Source organism: Bufo gargarizans, chromosome 2 (assembly GCF_014858855.1).
Source record: "Bufo gargarizans isolate SCDJY-AF-19 chromosome 2, ASM1485885v1, whole genome shotgun sequence".
Lineage (NCBI taxonomy): Eukaryota > Metazoa > Chordata > Amphibia > Anura > Bufonidae > Bufo > Bufo gargarizans.
Genome location: NC_058081.1, coordinates 361,571,514 through 361,590,959, shown reverse-complemented (window position 1 = coordinate 361,590,959; position 19,446 = coordinate 361,571,514). Strand labels below are relative to the sequence as shown.

The 19,446-nt window shown below is 43.7% G+C and overlaps 1 protein-coding gene across 2 annotated transcripts in view; it reads right to left on the bottom strand.

Annotated features, from left to right (window-relative positions):
* The window catches only part of ERGIC1 (endoplasmic reticulum-golgi intermediate compartment 1), a 99,630-nt gene that overhangs the window by 13,881 nt on the left and 66,303 nt on the right, over positions 1-19,446 (bottom strand). For both annotated transcript variants that reach the window (XM_044280733.1, XM_044280732.1), the window contains exons 4-9: positions 18,598-18,692; positions 16,251-16,375; positions 14,855-14,959; positions 9,425-9,485; positions 7,205-7,305; positions 6,305-6,427 (exon numbers count right to left, since the gene is read on the bottom strand). In XM_044280733.1, coding sequence (XP_044136668.1) covers positions 6,305-6,427; positions 7,205-7,305; positions 9,425-9,485; positions 14,855-14,959; positions 16,251-16,375; positions 18,598-18,692 — 610 coding nt within the window. The remainder of the gene's footprint in view (positions 1-6,304; positions 6,428-7,204; positions 7,306-9,424; positions 9,486-14,854; positions 14,960-16,250; positions 16,376-18,597; positions 18,693-19,446) is intronic.

Here is a 19,446-nt window from a genome sequence, read left to right as displayed (position 1 = left end):
CACTGCAAAAAAATAGATCAAGTTCTATTTTTTGCAGTGCGGAGGCACAGACAGAAACACCCCGGAAGCACTCCGTAGTGCTTCAGTGGGGTTCCGCTCCGGGCTTCCGTTCCGCCATTGCGAACCCATTCAAGTAAATTGGGCACGGGCACACAACGTTCATGTGCAAGAGGCCTTAGGGAAAGTAGTGAGGGTGGTGTAAAATCAGAATTGGGACAATTTTTAGAAAATTTGCAGTTAAAAAGTCACAAATACATAATTTGCGACTTTTTAACACCACTGTTCAAGGTAAATCTCCCCTTAAGTGTACATCCACATCCTATGACTGAATTTCTACTGGAAATCCACAACAGGAAAAAAAAAATAATGTACTAATTAGATTTCACTCTTTCCATTGCAAAGGGTGATAACTGCAATGAAAATCTGCGATATAAATTGGCATGCTGCAGATTTAAAATCTGCACTACGGGTCCCCAGCGTGTTGATGAGAATTGATAGATACACATTCTTTGCTCATACCGTACTGCAAATGTATTGCACTAAAATCCGTAAAACACCATAAAAATAACATCTGTGAATCTAGCTTAAACAAGAACATTGGGTTAGATTTATCAAAACGTGTGCACAGGAAAACTGGCTTAGTTACCCATAGCAACCAATCAGATTGCACCTTTCATTTTCCAAAGGAGCGCTGAAAAATCTAAGGGTGGAATCTGACCTGGATAGTATAGTATAAAAAAAATCCAATACCAATTACATTATATTTTCATTGCATTGTCTAAACGTTTAAGAATGTATATTTGTCAAATAAATAGATCTGCATTGTGTTTTTCTTCAGGCTAGCTTCACACACGGCATTTTTTTTTTTTTATGTTTGTCAGGGTGTTTACTGTATTTTTTTAGTTTCTTTTTGCTGCCAGAAGATACTTTGGAATCTATAGTGTAATATAAGATGAACTACATACAAACTTTAGTTTGTGGATTTTTGTTAGCTTTTTTTTTTAGGGTCAATTGCATTTTTTTCCAAAACAAGTCTTATCGTGACAAACATAACACAGGTACTAAGTGAGACAAAAAAATAAAATAAAAATGCCTCCCAAAAATTCTTATTACCTACAGGTATATATAAAAAAAAAAAAAATGGCACTGGAATTAATTTCAAACTGTAAAAGGTTCCTCCAGTCTTAAACACTCACGGCATGTGTACAGGAAGCCTTATCTAATGGGAAAATGTGGCCCCACGAAACAATGAAAGACTCATATTTAAGGCCCCCTTCACACGGGCATTGCGGGTGAGGGCCGGATGTGTTCAGGGTGCATTGCGGGAAACCCGTGCGAGTAGGCACACAATTGCAGTCAGTTTTGTCTGCGATTGCACTCAAACATTCAGTTTTTTCCGCGCGAGTGCAATGCGTTTTGCACGCGTGTGAGAAAAAACTGAATGTGGTACCCAGACCCGAACCCGGACCACTTGATCGTGCAGGTCCTGAAAGAAGAAGAAAGAAGACTATGCCAGCTGCGTGATCAAGTGTATAAGGGGAGTTATTTTTTTTTAACTTTTTTAACCCTCAAATGGACATTATTCTTAGCATTCTGTATTAAAGAATGCTATTATGTTCCACTATGACAATGTTATAATGGAAAATAATACAGTGAATAGACTTTAATGGGGTCCGGGGTCGCTCATCCCTATCATCTCCTAGCAACCATGTGTGAAAATGGCACCGCATCCGCACTTTCTTGCGGATGCTTGCGATTTCCATGCAGCCCCATTCATATCTATGAGGCCTGCATTGTGTAAAAAACGCAGAATATAGAGCTTGCTGCGATTTTCAAGCAACGCACAAGTGATGCGTGAAAATCACTGCTCATCTGCACAGGCCCATTCAGTGCGGGTGCAATGCGTTCAGCTCACGTATTGCACCCGCGCGGAATTCTTGCCCGTGTGAAAGGGGCCTAAGTGGAACAGGTTATTAAAAAATAAAAATTAATTTAACAAAAGTTCATATTTACGGTACATGTCGATATATACATTTTTATTACTTCTATTAAGTAAGCAGGTTCCTGCATTGTCCCGGTTTCCTCCTATCTTCTACAATGTAACGGTGGGAGCGCAGCACACTTTCATTCACAGCATTATTTGAATTTCTAAAAAACAACTTATCCCTCCTACCAGGCAGCAACATGTCTAACGGACCCTGGGAATTTGCTGTGTTTTGTGCGTGGTTTCTTTGTTCCGGCCTTCCTTCTAGCAGGGGGTTACAAAAGGTCTCCCCTTCAGTTTCTTAATCGTCTGTTTATAGCCCCCCCTTCCTTAGCTGTTGGCCCACAGCTCTTCTCATTGACTGGGAAACACGGGTGAATAATGGATGTGCTGCCGGTCTCGTGGACTGAACAAGAGATTGTGAATGAGGTAGCAGCCCGAACAGCAGGTGCTTCTCCACAGCCCCCACCCCTGATCTGCCAGCATTTGTAATCCACACACCATCTGTTGGGTGGAAGAGCAGTGTTCTCTCTAAGAGACAGTTCACATACTACAGACAAAGTGGATCATCGGCAGATGGAGATTATACGATCAGCAGAGGGGAGGACACTCTAGTATGTGACAGTGCCAATTAACTTCACACTGACCAAGACCTTGTTTAGTTAATGTCTTTTGGAGACCACATCCCACTTAATAGATACATGGGAAGCAAATGTTTCAAAGGATTCCCAAGTCACCTACATAGAAGCTAAGCAGATGATCTGCCCAGAGCAGCAAAACTTCATTCCCATGTGACCTTTTCCCTTCAGAGACACTGAATCGTGGTGCACTTGCTGGCATTTCTATGTCAAGGGAAAATACAATATTATACAGTTTATGGTTAGAAGCCAGTTGAGTCAATTTCATCAGCGCTTATACAGAAATGACCATACATTAAGGGTGCATTCACACACTGTCCGCAAAAAATACAGATGACATCCATGTCTCATCCGTTTTTTTTTTTTTTGTAGACCCATTGTAACAATGTCTATTCTCGTCCACAAAACATACAAGAATAGGACATGTTCTTTGTTGTTGTTGTTTGCGGAACGGACATACGGATGCGGACAGCACACGGTGTGCAGTCCGGATTTTTTGCGGTGCCATTGAAATTAATGTGTCTGAATCCAAGCCACATAAAATGTGGATTGGATGCGACCCAAAAATATGGTTGTGTTTAAGGGGCCTAAATTCTTCAGGACTGCTGTGTACACTGTAGTCTATATGTAAAGCAGTGCATCCATAGAGGATCTTGTAACTCTAACATACAGCAACCCAAGAGCTCAACCTGGGGATTTTAAAGGCCATTTCCAAATGAAATATGAAAATTTGAGTTGCTCCAGTTTCTTACTTCTCTCTTTCAAGGCATATTAATACAGGTCCAGGAAGCTTAGAGTTGGTGGTCACCAGGGTTTTTATTTCCTTAAAGGGGTTGGAGATAAACAACATTATAAAGCACTTTCTAACATATTGCTTTTAGGAGATGAGCACCAAGTCCTGAACCCTTGTTTAGTAAATTCTTCTCCACAGCTATCTGGCCTAAACAGGACCACTGATGGATCGTCATGTAACTAGAGGCATCCATCAGAAACGGCTATAAAAATAAAATTCAGATAAAATATGTACACTTTATTCAATCTTCTGAGGCCCATTGTTTAGATGGAACAGGCAGATACACCTGTTGTCCCTGGTGCAGGTCCTTATCCAGCCCTCAACTGCAACCTAATCCAGACCCTCACTTCAAAATGCAACTATTCAAAACCTAAAGTTCTCCCATGCAGTAAAAATTTATATTCACTCTTCCTATGAACCTCAGAGCGCCAATATATCCACAACCCCGCACCAGATATAGAGTCATAGGGATGACAGTACAAAGCGTCCACTGCTCGTTTTCAGGTAGTTAGTACAAATTTATCTTCTGAGTCATGCAAGCAACAATGAGGACCTGCTGCGTGTACACAATAAGTGCTCTCCACCAGAGCTTGTTGTGTGGGTGAAGTGAGTGCTGCTTTTGTAAGAAAATGAAGTAAGCGCAAATCTTCTATAGTTTCATTCTTACTTATTACCATCAGCTGGCATGGTGCAGAAGCTGAAATCATAAAAATCCTATTTCGGGAATAGTGCTCCATGACGCAATTACAGGAATCTTTTTAATTCCTGAAATAACATTACTGGGATCCGTCCCAACCAAAATGGTTCTTACGCTTCCAACAGCTATGTTCATATGCTTAAAATAAAAATGTGGCATTCTGAAAAAATGTACGTTCCATCAGCATGTTCACTTTTACAAAAATATGTTTTTTGTCACCACACATTTCAAAGGGAGCTATAGGGGCCAATGAACCTCAAATTAGTCAAAACACATCTATGAAGTATACAGTTGAGATACTGGGAGGGGAGATTGTTTTCCACACAAAGTGGGCATCTTGTGGGCACTCACACTAAATTTCTCAATTTTTCACCCACAGCTTGCATGAAATAATTAGTTGGCAAATTATGCCCAGTGCCTGGCCCAAAGATCTTGTACTTGCTGAGCATACATAATTTAAAGAGCCTATAACCCAAACACCCTAAACCAGGCATGTCCAAACGGCGGTCCTCCAGCGGTTGCAAAACTACAACTCCCAGCATGCCTGGATAGCTTACAGCTATTAGGGCATGCTAGGAGTTGTAGTTTTGCAACAGCTGGAGGGCCGCAGTTTGGACATGCCTGCCCTAAACATTTCTCTTCAGGAGCAGCATGATGACCAAATACTCGCTGAACATGTTTGCTACAGGTCTACACTGCTAGCCCTAAGTGACATCATCAAGGTGACTTTTTAAACATATTATCAACTACATTAACATAGCAAGTAAGAGGAAAAGGTGAATAGTAACAAGTGAAAGGGGCATGTTCATGATAAAGGATATAAAAAATAAATAAATAAAGCACGGGTCAAAGGCAAGTCACCATTGTTACGCTGGGTGGTTTCAGCATTTCAGAAACTATGGATTGGGAATTTTTAAGGAAAATAACCTACAGTATTTACAGAGAAAAGTGCACAAAGTAAAAAACATCCAGTGGAATAGGACGTAACGCACATGAATCCGTCCTAGTGTGTAGGTTATCTTAGCATCCCATTAGGCTCCTCAGAGCCAAAGGATCATTTGAATCGTACAGCCTACCTGAATAATGTTAAGCATATGAATTTTTTATGGTCACTAGCTACCAGTTATCTTATAGTTTCTTCTACCCGCAAGTTACCATTTCAAAAGATTATCTGAGGTTGTCTCAGGTTGGTTGCATGAACATGGCAGTGAGCTTAATTTCCTGTAAGTTAAACTCTTCTGAATAGGATTGTATTAAATATTATTCACAGTGTGCCATTAGAAATGTTGCATTTTTGTTTTTACTTTTAGACTACCAATGTACTTGTTGGTTATAGTTTTGTAAGGCTACTTTCACACTCGCGGTTTGGGAGGATCCATCATGGATCTGCAAAAACTGATCCGTTACAATAATACAACCGCATGCATCTGTCATCAGTTTGTATTATCTGTAACAAAACCAAGACGGATCCGTCATGAAATCCATTGAAAGCCAATGGGAGACGGATCCGTTTTCTATTGTGCCATATTGTGTCAGAGAAAACGGATCCGACCCATTGACTTACATTGTGTCAGGACGGATCCGTTTGGCTCAGTTTCATCAAGCGGACAGCAAAATGCTGCAGGCAACGTTTTGGTGTCCGCCTCGAGAGCGGAATGGAGACTGGACTGAGGCAAACTGATGCATTCTGAGCGGATCCTTTTCTATTCAGAATGCATTAGGGCAAAACTGATCCGTTTCGTACCGCTTGTGGGAGCCCATGACGGATCTCACAAACTGAAAGACAAAACGCTAGTGTGAAAGTAGACTAACTGTTTTGCTGCAGTTTTTCCTTTGACAAATATTCCCGAAATCGTTGCAAAGCTGCATTTAGCTGTAAGTCATTGATAAAAATGGTTAAAGGGGTTATCTCACTTCAGCAAATAGCAATTATCATGTCACGAAAGTTAATACAAGGCACTTACTAATGTATTATTCATATTGCCTCCTTTGCTGGCTAGGCTCATTTTTCCATCACATTATACACTTCTTGCTTTCATGGTTACGACCACCCTGCAATCCATCAGCGGTGGCAATGCTTGCACAATACAGGAAAAAGCGAGGACGTCACTTTTTCCTATAGTCTGCAAGCATGGCCACCGCTGATGGATTGCAGGGTGGTCGTACAGTACAGTACAGTGATCCCTACTTACCGTGGTTATAAATCGATACATAGGCTGCCGCCTTTCTGTATATTTTACTGTGATGGGACTCAGGTCATACCGGAACCAGATGGCAGGGATGATTCTTCCTGTGTGACTGTATGATACATATTCCTAAAGGAATTGGAAAAAAAAAAAACTACAGATTAGGCTACTTTCACACTAGCGTTCGGGCGGATCCGTTCTGAACGGATCCGCTCATAATAATGCAGACGGAGGCTCCGTTCAGAACGGATCCGTCTGCATTAAAATTGCAAAAAAAAAGCTAAGTGTGAAAATAGCCTCGGACGGATCCGTCCAGACTTTCAATGTAAAGTCAATGGGGGACGGATCCGCTTGAAGATTGAGCCACATTGTGGCATCTTCAAACGGATCCGTCCCCATTGACTTACATTGTAAGTCTGGACGGATCCGCACGGATCCGCACGGCCAGGCGGACACCCGAACGCTGCAAGCAGCGTTCAGCTGTCCGCCTGTCCGTGCGGAGGCGAGCGGAGCGGAGGCTGAACGCCGCCAGACTGATGCAGTCTGAGCGGATCCGCTCCATTCAGACTGCATCAGGGCTGGACGGAAGCGTTCGGGTCCGCTCGTGAGCTCCTTCAAACGGAGCTCACGAGCGGACCGACGAACGCTAGTGTGAAAGTAGCCTTAAAAGCAGGTTTCACATCTATAAGCAGAGGCAAAGGATACCGATGAACAATGTCACACCGTGATATGGGAATAGAAGAGGCCTTCTCTGGTTATCTACAGATTACATTACTCTTCAGCTATGCAACTTTATTTTCTTGAAGAAGTCTGTCTTTCTGTCTCTTGCCTTTTGGCAACCTCCTTCTGTGCAGTTTAAGAATAAAACTGACATCATGCATTTCCTGTTGCCAACGTTATTCTTACCTTATTAGCTACAGTGTACTGGTATGAAAACCTCTGCTTCCCGCTCAAGTCTTCATATACGGTTGGGACGATCTTTAATATATAGTCATGAGAAGCCAATGCTGTATAAGAGACGAGAAAATGTCAGCAGGCATACAGCGCTACATAATGTGTGTACTTGTCTTCATGAACCCCTAGTAAAGATACACCGATCAACCATAACATTGTGGAGCTCCCCCTATGCTACAAAAACAAACTATGGTCCATTGAGGTAGGGACTCCACAAGGCCTTTGAAGGTGTCCTGTGGTATCGGTCACCAGGCCAATAGCAGCTGATTCTAAGAAAGGGGTTGTCTGGGATACTTAAAGCAGAAGATGTGTGAAAATATCAAAGCAAGTCCTATATCCCACAGATGCTCAACCAGACTGAGATCTGGTGAAAACGACACCTGTCAAAGTAACATTCACATGAATACCAAGGCCCAATTTTTCCTAGCAGAACATGGCCCAAAGCATTACATAGTCTCCACCAGCTCACCTCCTTCTGTAGTGCATCCTGGTACCATCTCTTCCCCATGGCACCTAATGTAGTTGCTCCATTGTCCAGCTCTGATCCTCATGTGCCAGTTGTAAGCACTGTCAGCTGTGGACAGGGGTCAGCATGGGTGCTCTGGTCTGCAGCTAAGATGCACTGTGTGTTCTGACACCTATCAGTCAGCGTTAACTTTTTCAGCAATATGCACTACAGAAATTCTTCTGTGGGAACAAATCTGACGGGCTATCCCTCACACCCCATTCCCATCAAGTCTTGGACACCCATGATCCAGTTGTTGGTTTACAGACTGTCCTTCTTTGGACCACTGTTGGTAGGTACTGCACGCTGGGAACATCTACTATCTACATACCATTTTAGATATCCTCTGACTTAGTTGTCTCGCCACCACAATGTGACCCTTGTCAAAGTTGCTCCAATCCTTACTCTTGCCCATTTTTCCTACTTCCGAGGTATCAACATTATGAACTGTCTGCTCATTGCTGCCTTAAATATCTCTTTAACCAGAGAACCAATGTTAGGCCTCATGCACACGACCGTTGTGTGCACCCGTGGCCGTTGTTCCGTTTTCCGTGATTTTCTGCGGATCCATTGACTTTCAATGGGTCCGTTAAAAACTCGGAAAATGCACCGTTTGTCATCCGCCTCCGTGATCCGTGTATCCTGTCCGTCCAAAAAATATGACCTGTCCTATTTTTTTGATGGACAACGGTTCACGGACCCATTCAAGTCAATGGGTCCGTAAAAAACACGGATGTATTTCTAACATTGGTGGCCAGTGTGCGCCCCCCCCCCCCCCTCACTCTATTGTATTTATAACATTGGTGGCCAGTGTGCGGCCCCCCCACTCCCTCTATTGTATTTATAACATTGGTGGCCAGTGTGCGCCCCCCCCCCCCCTCACTCTATTGTATTTATAACATTGGTGGCCAGTGTGCGGCCCCCCCACTCCCTCTATTGTATTTATAACATTGGTGGCCAGTGTGCGCCCCCCCCTCCCTCTATTGTATTTATAACATTGGTGGCCAGTGTGTGGCCCCCCCCCCCCTCTATTGTATTTATACCATTGGTGGCCAGTGTGCGCCCCCCCCCCTCCCTCTATTGTATTTATAACATTGGTGGCCAGTGTGTGGCCCCCCCCCCCTCTATTGTATTTATAACATTGGTGGCCAGTGTGCGGCCCCCCCACTCCCTCTATTGTATTTATAACATTGGTGGCCAGTGTGCGCCCCCCCCCCTCTATTGTATTTATAACATTGGTGGCCAGTGTGTGGCCCCCCCCCCTCTATTGTATTTATACCATTGGTGGCCAGTGTGCGGCCCCCCTCCCTCCCTCTATTGTATTTATAACATTGGTGGCACAGTGTGAACATAGTTTTATTGTTATAGGTGGTCAGTGTAGAACTGCTTTGCCACTGTCTGGCCCTGTCAATCAAAGCAGCCAGAGAGGGGGCTTGCCACTGAAATGAGTGGAGCTTGGGTGCAACAACAGTAGTGGTGACACCCTCATTGCACCAAAAGCCTAATTTGCATGAAAATAAAAAAATATTATAACTCAGGAACGGAGCCAGGGATCAACAGAAGATAAACTGTGTTTTAATCAGGTCAACCACAGCTATGTTGCTCTGCAAACATACAGATAGGGAGGTCACTGGTGACAGATTTACTTCAAAGTTAAATGAACCCACCATTGGATGCAAGTTTGTCTGCTCCTCCCAAGGCATTGAACGCACCATGAATATTGGTAACCTGAAAGACAAACCAGCACGATTTAACACAAGCAGAGGTGTTAGGTCTACAGGACCAATAGATTTTGAAATCTTAAATGCTGCCATCCATCTAGGGGGTTAGATGACAAGGACTGGAGAGTTCTCTAATCCGAGCTGCTGCTCTGTACAGAGTGCCTAGAACCACATGATCAAAGGGTATCTATTGGATGGTAACCTACACTATCAGACTTGCCTCTCCTAGGGCTAGGCCCACAACATGATTTCAGGGCAATGTAGGATCAAGTTATATTCTAAGGCTTTTAATTAGACTAGGCAGATGGGCTGTAGGGCATGGCCCAAGTTAGCGACAGCCACTCCTCGGAATGTACAATGCAAAAAAAAAAGAAAAAACATTAGATCACCACCTCCAAGCAATATGAAGTAAATGTACAGGTGCATGCTACCATGGTTGACGTGCCAAAACAAACAAACACTACATGTAGCAGCACACTGCTCCACGGGTTATTCTGAATTGCAAGTACCGCTAAACTTTTTGGGGCACACTGCACACATCAAAATTGTGCGGGCCCATCCACCAATGACAAAGATTGGAACATACACTATCAGACTTGCCTCTCCTGGGCCTACAACATGAATTCAGGGAACATAGGATCCAGATAAACCATGCTCTAATAAAATGTGTGTGTATAATATATATATATATATATATATATATATATATATCCCTTAGTACAACTAAGAAAATCACAGCAAACATGCAATTGTGTGCTTAATGCAGATGCTAAAGTGAACCAGCCATATGGATTAATAACACACTATTGCACTTTATCTCAGAGTGCTGCGATTTTTTATTTCAGTTGTGTATATATACAGTGTGTGTGTATGTATATATATGTATGTATACACACACACACACATACCCCCTAGAAGACCACCTAGTTGGTTGTCTCAAAATGGTTTTACTGCATGTATATAGAATATATATTTAGATATGCAAATGAAGTCATTTCTATTGCATATATACACAGAGTGCAAGACATTGTGATGCCTCAGATTTCGTCCATCGCTAAGGAAGTGTTTGAAATATATAACAGATTTATGTATTTACTTTATTCATTTATCAACATATTTTTCAACATATTCTGTAGAGCAGCACAGAGATTGCCATTACTCAGATTGGCACCTGTCCCCATAGGCGCTCACAGTCTAAATTCCAAATTAAAGTATGTTTTGGGAGTGTGGGAGTAAACCCAAAGAACCTGGATGAAACCCACACAAACATGGGGAGAGCATACAAACTCCAGATTGGCAACTTTTTACGTAACGCATTACATATTAGATTCTTGGATGGGTATAGAAGTTAGATAATATAGGTGGCATAATAAACAGTCACTGATTGAGGTCATGTACTGAGCTCAGTCCAACACCATCAAACAAAAGACACACACTCAGACTCTACTCACTGCTACTGACGTAGAAAAACTACATGGATCCCCTTGAGTGCATTACAATAGAGCTTGCATGGATATATCTTGCCACATCCTTAAGTGGTGCCAGCATTGTTCTGGTGACGCTATTGCTTCAGGTGATTTAGTCACTCACAAGTCTTTGAGCAAACAAGAAAGTTCCAGCACAGTATATTGTCTTAAAGAGAACCTGTCACCTCAAAAACACATAAAACCGCCGGCAGTACCTCATAGTAGCCCCCAGTCTGTTAATAATTATGTGTTTGATCTAATGCTCCATAGGTTCACAAAACAACGTTTTAAGCACCATCAGCGCTATCTTGCCGGTCAGCTCTAACGTTGGGTTCACACCTGAGCGTTTTACAGCGCGTTCAAACGCGCTGTAAAACACTCAACACATGAAAAACAATGCTTCCCTATGGCCCTGGTTCACACTTGAGCGTTTTACAGCGCGTACGATCGCGCTGTAAAACGCCCGACGCTCAAAAAAGTTCTTTAGCTTCTTTGGGGCGTTTTGTTGCGCGTTCCCGTACATAGACTTTCGGGAACGCGCGACAATGGGCGTTCGCTTGTCTCTGTATGCGCGATTGCAAACGCCGGTACAATCGCGCATACAGAGCGCTCCTTTCAGAACGTTCAGGTGTGAACCCAGGGTAAGTCAAGGGGCAGCGGCTTCCTTGCTTCAAGTCAAGGTAAGCACGCCCCCTAACCGTCCCCTCTTGCCTGAGAGTGACAGCCTGCAGTGCGGCCAGGATCGCATAAGTCTCATGCATGCGCAGTGCGCTCCTTGGCACCGGAAAACCATAATGAATGATAAAGATTACACGTCTATAGCGCAATTTACTGATAAGAACTCATTACCAGCATTTACTTAGAGCTGCAAAATGTTGATTATTACCACCATAATATTCTAGTCCACTATCACTAGCCTCAATTTATTTTCATGGACACAGGAAAAAAGTTGCCAATTTTTACAGACTGTCCACAAATTTCTAAACAGTTGGCAACCCTGCTGCTGAGGCCAGTGATAGGCTGCAGCCAGCATGTAGATATGGCCAAGTCATTGCTTCGGTCACGATTTCGCGACAAAATCTGCTGCAAAATCCCCATATGTAAAGTGGCGTTATCTCAATGGAATCTGCACTGAAAGTCTGTAGCATAAGTACGCTGCAGATTTTTTTCCTCTTAAAAGGGAGACCATTATTTCTATGATGAGATATGATCAGTTGACATTACAGGCCCAAAGCCTGAGACTGCACTACTAACAGATTGGGATAAAAACATGCCTCCCATTTCAGTCAGAAGTACTGCTGTCATGCAGGTCAACTGTGGATCTAAGACCCTAAATATATACTTGGTCACTGGGTCATATGCCGCATAGGTGACCGTAGCACAAACCCTTTAAGGACAAATGATGGCAAAACCTTGAAGGAGAAGGAAAAGGACAAACAGAACCAAGCTAGAAGAAATCTGTCCCAGAAACCATAACCATGGATTTAGTAACAGGAGGACTTAGACATGACACACCGGCATTCAAATGTTACAGACTCTCATCCATCCCAATTTCACTTCTCTAATAAGGGTTAGGCTACATGCACATGACTAGGGCTGCAGTAAACGAATATTTTTGTAATCGAGTATTCTATTGATTATATTTCTCGATTCATCGAGTAATCTAATAAGAAAAAGCTACTTAAAATAACGTACGTAATTAGGTATGTATAAAGTTATTGGTTTGAAGGGGTTAATAACTTTATACATGCCTAATGCCAAGGTGCTTCCATTAACCCCTCCAAACCAATAACTTTATACATGCCCATTGGGTTTGGAGGGGTTAATGGAAGCACCTTGGCATTAGGCATGTATAAAGTTATTGGTTTGAAGAGGTTAATGAAAGCACCTTGGAGGTGCCTTCATTAACCCCTCTCTAAACCAATAACTTTATACATGCCAAGGTGGTGCTTGCAGCCTCCATTAACCACTCTCTCTCCATCTGCCTCCCCCCAGCCTCTGATCTGCTTGCCCCCAGCCTCTGATCTGCTTGCCCCCAGCCTCTGATCTGGCTTCCCCCCCGCCTCTGATCTGCCTCCCCCCCCAGCCTCTGATCTGCCTCCCCCCCCCAGCCTCTGATCTGCCTCCCCCCCCCAGCCTCTGATCTGCCTCCCCCCCCCAGCCTCTGATCTGCCTCCCCCCCCAGCCTCTGATCTGCCTCCCCCTCCAGCCTCTGATCTGCCTCCCCCTCCAGCCTCTGATCTGCCTCCCCCTCCAGCCTCTGATCTGCCTCCCCCTCCAGCCTCTGATCTGCCTCCCCCTCCAGCCTCTGATCTGCCTCCCCCTCCAGCCTCTGATCTGCCTCCCCCTCCAGCCTCTGATCTGCCTCCCCCTCCAGCCTCTGATCTGCCTCCCCCTCCAGCCTCTGATCTGCCTCCCCCTCCAGCCTCTGATCTGCCTCCCCCTCCAGCCTCTGATCTGCCTCCCCCTCCAGCCTCTGATCTGCCTCCCCCCCCTCCCCCCAGCCTCTGATCTGCCTGCCCCCTCTGGTAACGCAACCCCCCCCCCCCCAGTATTAATCATTGGTGGCAGTGGCCACAGGGTCCCCCTCCTCCCCCCCATCATTGGTGGCAGTGTCAGTTCCGATCGGAGCCCCAGCAGTGTAATGCTGGGGCTCCGATCGGTTACCATGGCAGCCAGGAGTCACGCTACTGAAGCCCTGGCTGCCATGGTATGTTAGTGAGCAGAGAGCAGCGCATTATACTCACGTGTGCTGTGGCCGCCGGTCGCTCCTTCTTCTGTCTGTGCGGCGGATTGCTAATGCTTACAGCATTAGCAATGCGCCGCACAGACCTATGAGAAGGAGCGACCGCCGGCCACAGCGCACGTGAGTATAATGCGCTGCTCTCTGCTCACTAACATACCATGGCAGCCAGGGCTTCAGTAGCGTCCTGGCTGCCATGGTAACCGATCGGAGCCCCAGCATTACACTGCTGGGGCTCCGATCGGAACTGACACTGCCACCAATGATGGGGGGGGAGGAGGGGGACCCTGTGGGATATGGCCGGCACATTCATTGGTGGCGCAGTGGCCACAGTCCCTCCCCTCCTCCTCCTACTCAGTCCCTCCCCTCCTCCTCCTACTTGGTCTTCAGCGGCAGCCGCGCACAGTGGGGAGGGAGAGACTCCCTCCTCCTCCTCCCTCAGCTGTGTCGGCCACTCAGTCCTGCCTCTCTGGCCTCCGGAGGACACGGAAGCGGTGAGTGAGACGCTTAATTTCACTCCCGCTCCGTGATCACGTGATCTAAACGATTCCTCGATGCAGGGAAACTGCATCGATGAATTTTTTGACTCGATTTAATCGAGTTATTCGAATAATCGTTTCAGCCCTACACATGACCATGTCGCGTTTTGGAGTCCGCAAATTGCGGCTCCGTAAAACTCGGATGCCGCCCGTGTGTGTTCTGCAATTTGCAGAACAGAACGGGTGGCCCATTATAGAAATGCATATTCTTGTCTGCAATACAGATAGGAACAGGAAATGTTAGATTTTTTTTTTTGCGGGGACATGGAACAGAGCAACGGATGCGGACAGCTCGAGGAGTGCTGTCCGCATCTTTTGCGGCCCCATTGAAGTGAGCGGGTCAGTATTCAAGCCGCAGAAAATGCGGCTCGAAGGTGGAACCAGACAACGGTCGCGTGAATGAGGCCACATGCACTTGTTTTTTGTGATGTTTATGTCCATTTTTGCATATGTATTATCTACTCTATCTTCATATAACATGGCCATGAGCTAATTATGTGCTTTTGAAAACCTAATAAAACAGTATAAAGAAGAAAAAATAATAATGTTGTAACCTTTAATTACAGAGCTATATTCAGATATATGGTACTAAACACTAGGGCAGATGTCAGCTGACGCGCATGCTTACCTGTAAAGTATCTCCAAAGCCCAGCTTGTGAATGAAGTGGCTCATGTCAGGGTTCTGAGGCTGAGCTGTGGCACTGTGTGTAGATACATGGAAATTTCCAGGCACCTAATTAACCAACAAATAGTTAACATTATATCTGTAGGCTTACCATTCATTTAGATGCTACAATATACATCACTGTATCCTATGGGGGAGATTTATCAAACTGGTGTAAAGTAGAACTGGATTAGTTGCTGATAACCAATCAGATTCCACCTTTCATTTTTCACAGCTCTTTTGGAACATGAAAGCTGGAATCTGATTGGTTGCTGTGGGCCAGTTCTACTTTACACCAGTTTGATAAAAGCCCCCATTTGAGCCTAGTGTGCAGAGTGGTCCCTATGTAAGGGCCTTACTGTACTGTCAGTGTCCTACATCCCTGTTTTCTGTGGTTACTCAACATGGAGGTATAAAAAATATATACATCTCTGAATTTGATATTTTATGGGGAAGCATTTATAAAATAGTGATAACCGGAGAGGGTCCATTTAGTAATTACTATGATGGGCCTTCAGCATATATCTTTGCACGGACGTTTTAAAACATCCAGGCAGAGACTGCAGCTGCATGCAGACAGCAGGGCTCCCCTTTACAGTGTCCTTGCCTTCCACACACTGCAATGCGGCTCTCAGCCCCGCCACCATAACCCATATATCAAAATAACCATTGTGGAAATAAAAATAAAAAAATAAAAATTATATATATATTTTTACATTTTCTTTTTTTTTTAAATAAAATATAAGAACAGAAAAATACAGTAAGAATAAAGCCCCATGCATCACCAAAAAAAAGGTGCAAAAATTATTTACTTAACATGAAACGAAAAAGAAGTTATGGCTTCAAAGACGCATATACCAAAATAATGTAAAAGGTGCCTGGTCAGGAAAGGGGGTAAATGGCCCGGGCAAGAACTGGTTAATCAAACAAAGTGGAAAAAAGTTCATGAGCAATTAATCTGATATCAGTCAGGCCCTTTTTCAAATTGTAGGGGATTTCTCATCTTGTAGACCTTAAAATCTACCTGAAATCCCCTGCTTTGAAGGGACTTGTATACTTGGCTCCACGACTACTCTCCAGACTGTTATATCATCAGTTAATAGTATCTATGGGCGTTGTACCAATGTTCCAGTACAATTCTTGTCCTGCCCATATTATGGCATCAGCTTTCACATAACCCACATCCATGTTATTAGACATAATTAGATTTCATCACAAAAGTAACAGCGAACAGGAATGCCACAATATCTCCGCTGCAGAGCTGAGTTATATTAGGAGGTTGTAAAGCAGAGTAATGTGCAACATAAATCACTGAAGAAAGTGTGCACATATTACACGCCCGACAAGTTTCGTACACTACCTTATTTATAGTGAAGCGTCCTTCAAATCGGCATCCATTCCCATTATTTAGTGGGATTTTCATTGAGTTATCTATGTGTCCAACTTCATGCCTGCCCATCTCATCCTGAATATCCAGCCCCACCACTATGAAGAAAAGAAAAATTGTTCACAGTCCAGTTTCACTCAATGAACACTAATATAACATTGATAAAGATGTGTACTCTGCCGAGAATTCAGCGGTGTACAGAGAAGTAGATTTTAAGCACACAGCGAAATGTGCTCTTTAAGGGGGGAGGTGGTAAAGTGTATTAAAAATACAAAAAACATGAATAAACTATATTACAAAAACTATTAGGGCTGTTTCACACGAGCGAGTCCATTGCGGGAATCGCGCTCCGTGTGTGAGTGTGATCCTCCGCTCTGGACTTGCAGGAGCGAGCGGCATTATCATGATTTATAATGCTATGTGTCTCTGCTTGACCTTATTTCTACAGAATCATACTGACAGCTTTATGTCACTATTGGAAAAAAGGCCATGCAGAGACACATAGCATTATAAATCATGATAATGCTCCTGCAAGTCCAGAGCGGAGGATCACACACACACGGAGCGTGATTCCCGCAATGGACTCGCTCGTGTGAAACAGCCCTTTAAGGTATTAGAGACAGGTTAACAAAAACATATACAAAAGTTTAGTTACTCTTTAAACATATTTTTAAAGACTTTTTGATAATATCTTTTATTTTCAATCTTAAAGGGAACCTGTCACCTCCAAAAACCATCCCAAGCCGTCAGCAGTACCTGACAGTAGCCAGCAGCGTGTTTCCGATGATAATTTTCTTCCTGACGGCCGATGCGGCTAAAGCTCAGAAAACGTTCTCTTATCCCCTGCTGGCGCGCTTCTCTATTCATGCTTGAAGTCAAGGGGGCAGCGGCCTTCTTGCTTCAAGTCAGGATAACCACACCCCCTTCCTTGCCCCTTTGCTGTGACTGACAGCCGGCAGTTTGGCTGACTTTGCCGAACTCTCTGCATAAGCGCCGTCATTTACAGCAAAGGGGCAGGGAAGGGGGCGAGGTTATCTGGACTTGAAGCGGGAAGGCCGCTGCCCCCTTGACTCCAAGCATGAATAGAGAAGCGCGCCAGCAGGGGATAAAAGAACGTTTTCTGAGCTTTAGCCGCATTCAGGAAGAAAAGCATCGTCGGAAACACGCTGCTGGCTACTTGAGATGGTTTTTGGAGGTGACAGGTTTCCGTTTTTTAAATATTAAAATCCTGCAGCTTTCACACTGGCAACTAAGCCCAATAGGTCTGCACAGATCACTTTACTGCAGATATCTGCTTATCATTACAGGCAGGGATAGACATCACCTATATATAGATAAGACAGGATCCACCATTCACCAAAAAGGTGATAAATGTAGCTCATCTACTCCCTCCTGACCTCTGCATAGGTAGGTCACAGAGCATGCCTAGAAAACTCACCCAGGAGGTCCTCGTGTCCATTGTGTCTAAAGCATATGGTGGCTGCTGTAAAGCAGTTTTCTCAATGCAGTTAAGAACAGCTCAGACAAGATGGCTGCCCCCATAATCATTTTGAGATCATTTTGGCACCCGCACTAATCTGGTACTGATGACCTATCCTGAGGATAGTAATACTGAGCAGAAGGGCCACACTCACTATAACAAGGAGTGCAAAAACGGTTTGTACACTATAATAAACAAAGACTGAGCCAAGAAAACCGCAATGGCAATGCACATCCAATTATATAGCAATTTTATTGTGAAAGGCACACAAACACTTAAAAATTGTATACAATAGAAGGTGTGCCGGTACAAATAAAAGCAGGCACAGACAAATAGCTCAACAAAGTCCACAAATAGGGAACAATCACGTAATCTGGGACAAAACAGAACCTAATCCAATACCAAAGTAATCATAATAATGCAGCATCAATAAATGTAAGACAATACCTTTGCACATTACAGTCCTCTCAATGCAAAATCCTGCAAATTGTCATATAACTCTAGACAATCAATCTAAGGGCTCATGCACATTACAGTCCTCTCAGCAATGCAAAATCCTGCAAATTGTCATATAACTCTAGACAATCATTACCATGGTTTTGGTCCGCATCCGATACAAATTTTTTGCAGATTGGATGCGGCCCAATTCACTTCACAAAAAAAATTAAATAAAATATAGAACATATCCTAGTATTGTCCGTTTTGCAGTCAAGGATATGACAGTTCTATGCTGGTATCCGTGTTTTGCAGAGCGGATAAACATCTACGGCCGTGTGCATGAGCCCTAACAGTAAAGCTTGTGATGGTGCCCACAAGAACATTTGAGCGCTCTATACTTACATTCACAGTTGAGGTTGGGTAAGCTGATGTTCAGGCTCACGTCTATTTTACCCCCACTCTCTTTATCGGGGTCATCTACGTACAGTTCATTGACACTAAAAGAGATTTAAAAAAGTCACTGGTTGCAGGATTATTATAATAACTTATGCACAGGATTTGGCATAAAACAGAGAGAAAATAGAGATTATAAAGTCCGACCAAAAAGCAATTCAAGTATCACTCAATTTAGGATGCGCCAGCGTATGTGCATTGTAAACTATGAGTACGGCACACGATGATGTGTGTGTCATACTAATACCCATTATACAAGCGGCCCTTGTGTATCTGCTGAGTGGCCCTCTAGTTACCTGTCTGTCCCTTATGGGGACTGTAACAACTGAAATAGGGGCCATTGTGCCTGGCAATGTGTTGGTCATATAATAAGAATCACAGCAAGTGAGAGATTTTCTTTGATTGCAATTTATTTTATGCAGGTTATACGCGACTTTAATGTGTAAACGCGTTTTCGGCTATTAATTCGCCTTCATCAGACACTATGGAACAAAACGTAATAGTGTCATATATACATACGAGGTATATACATAAATCTATGTAGTAAACCATGGACGACAATAAAAAACATGGACATAAAATGTGAAAAAAAGAGAAAAAAGGAACAAGACAATAAGAAAAAAGAAAAAGGAAAAAATGGCAGGCAGAGAATCAATGAGAAATCATCCAGATGTAAAATTACAATTCAGTAGCTGCATAGTATTACACTGGCGTATAGCATAGGATTTACTATGCAGCTACTGAATTGTAATTTTACATCTGGATGATTTCTCATTGATTCTCTGCCTGCCATTTTTT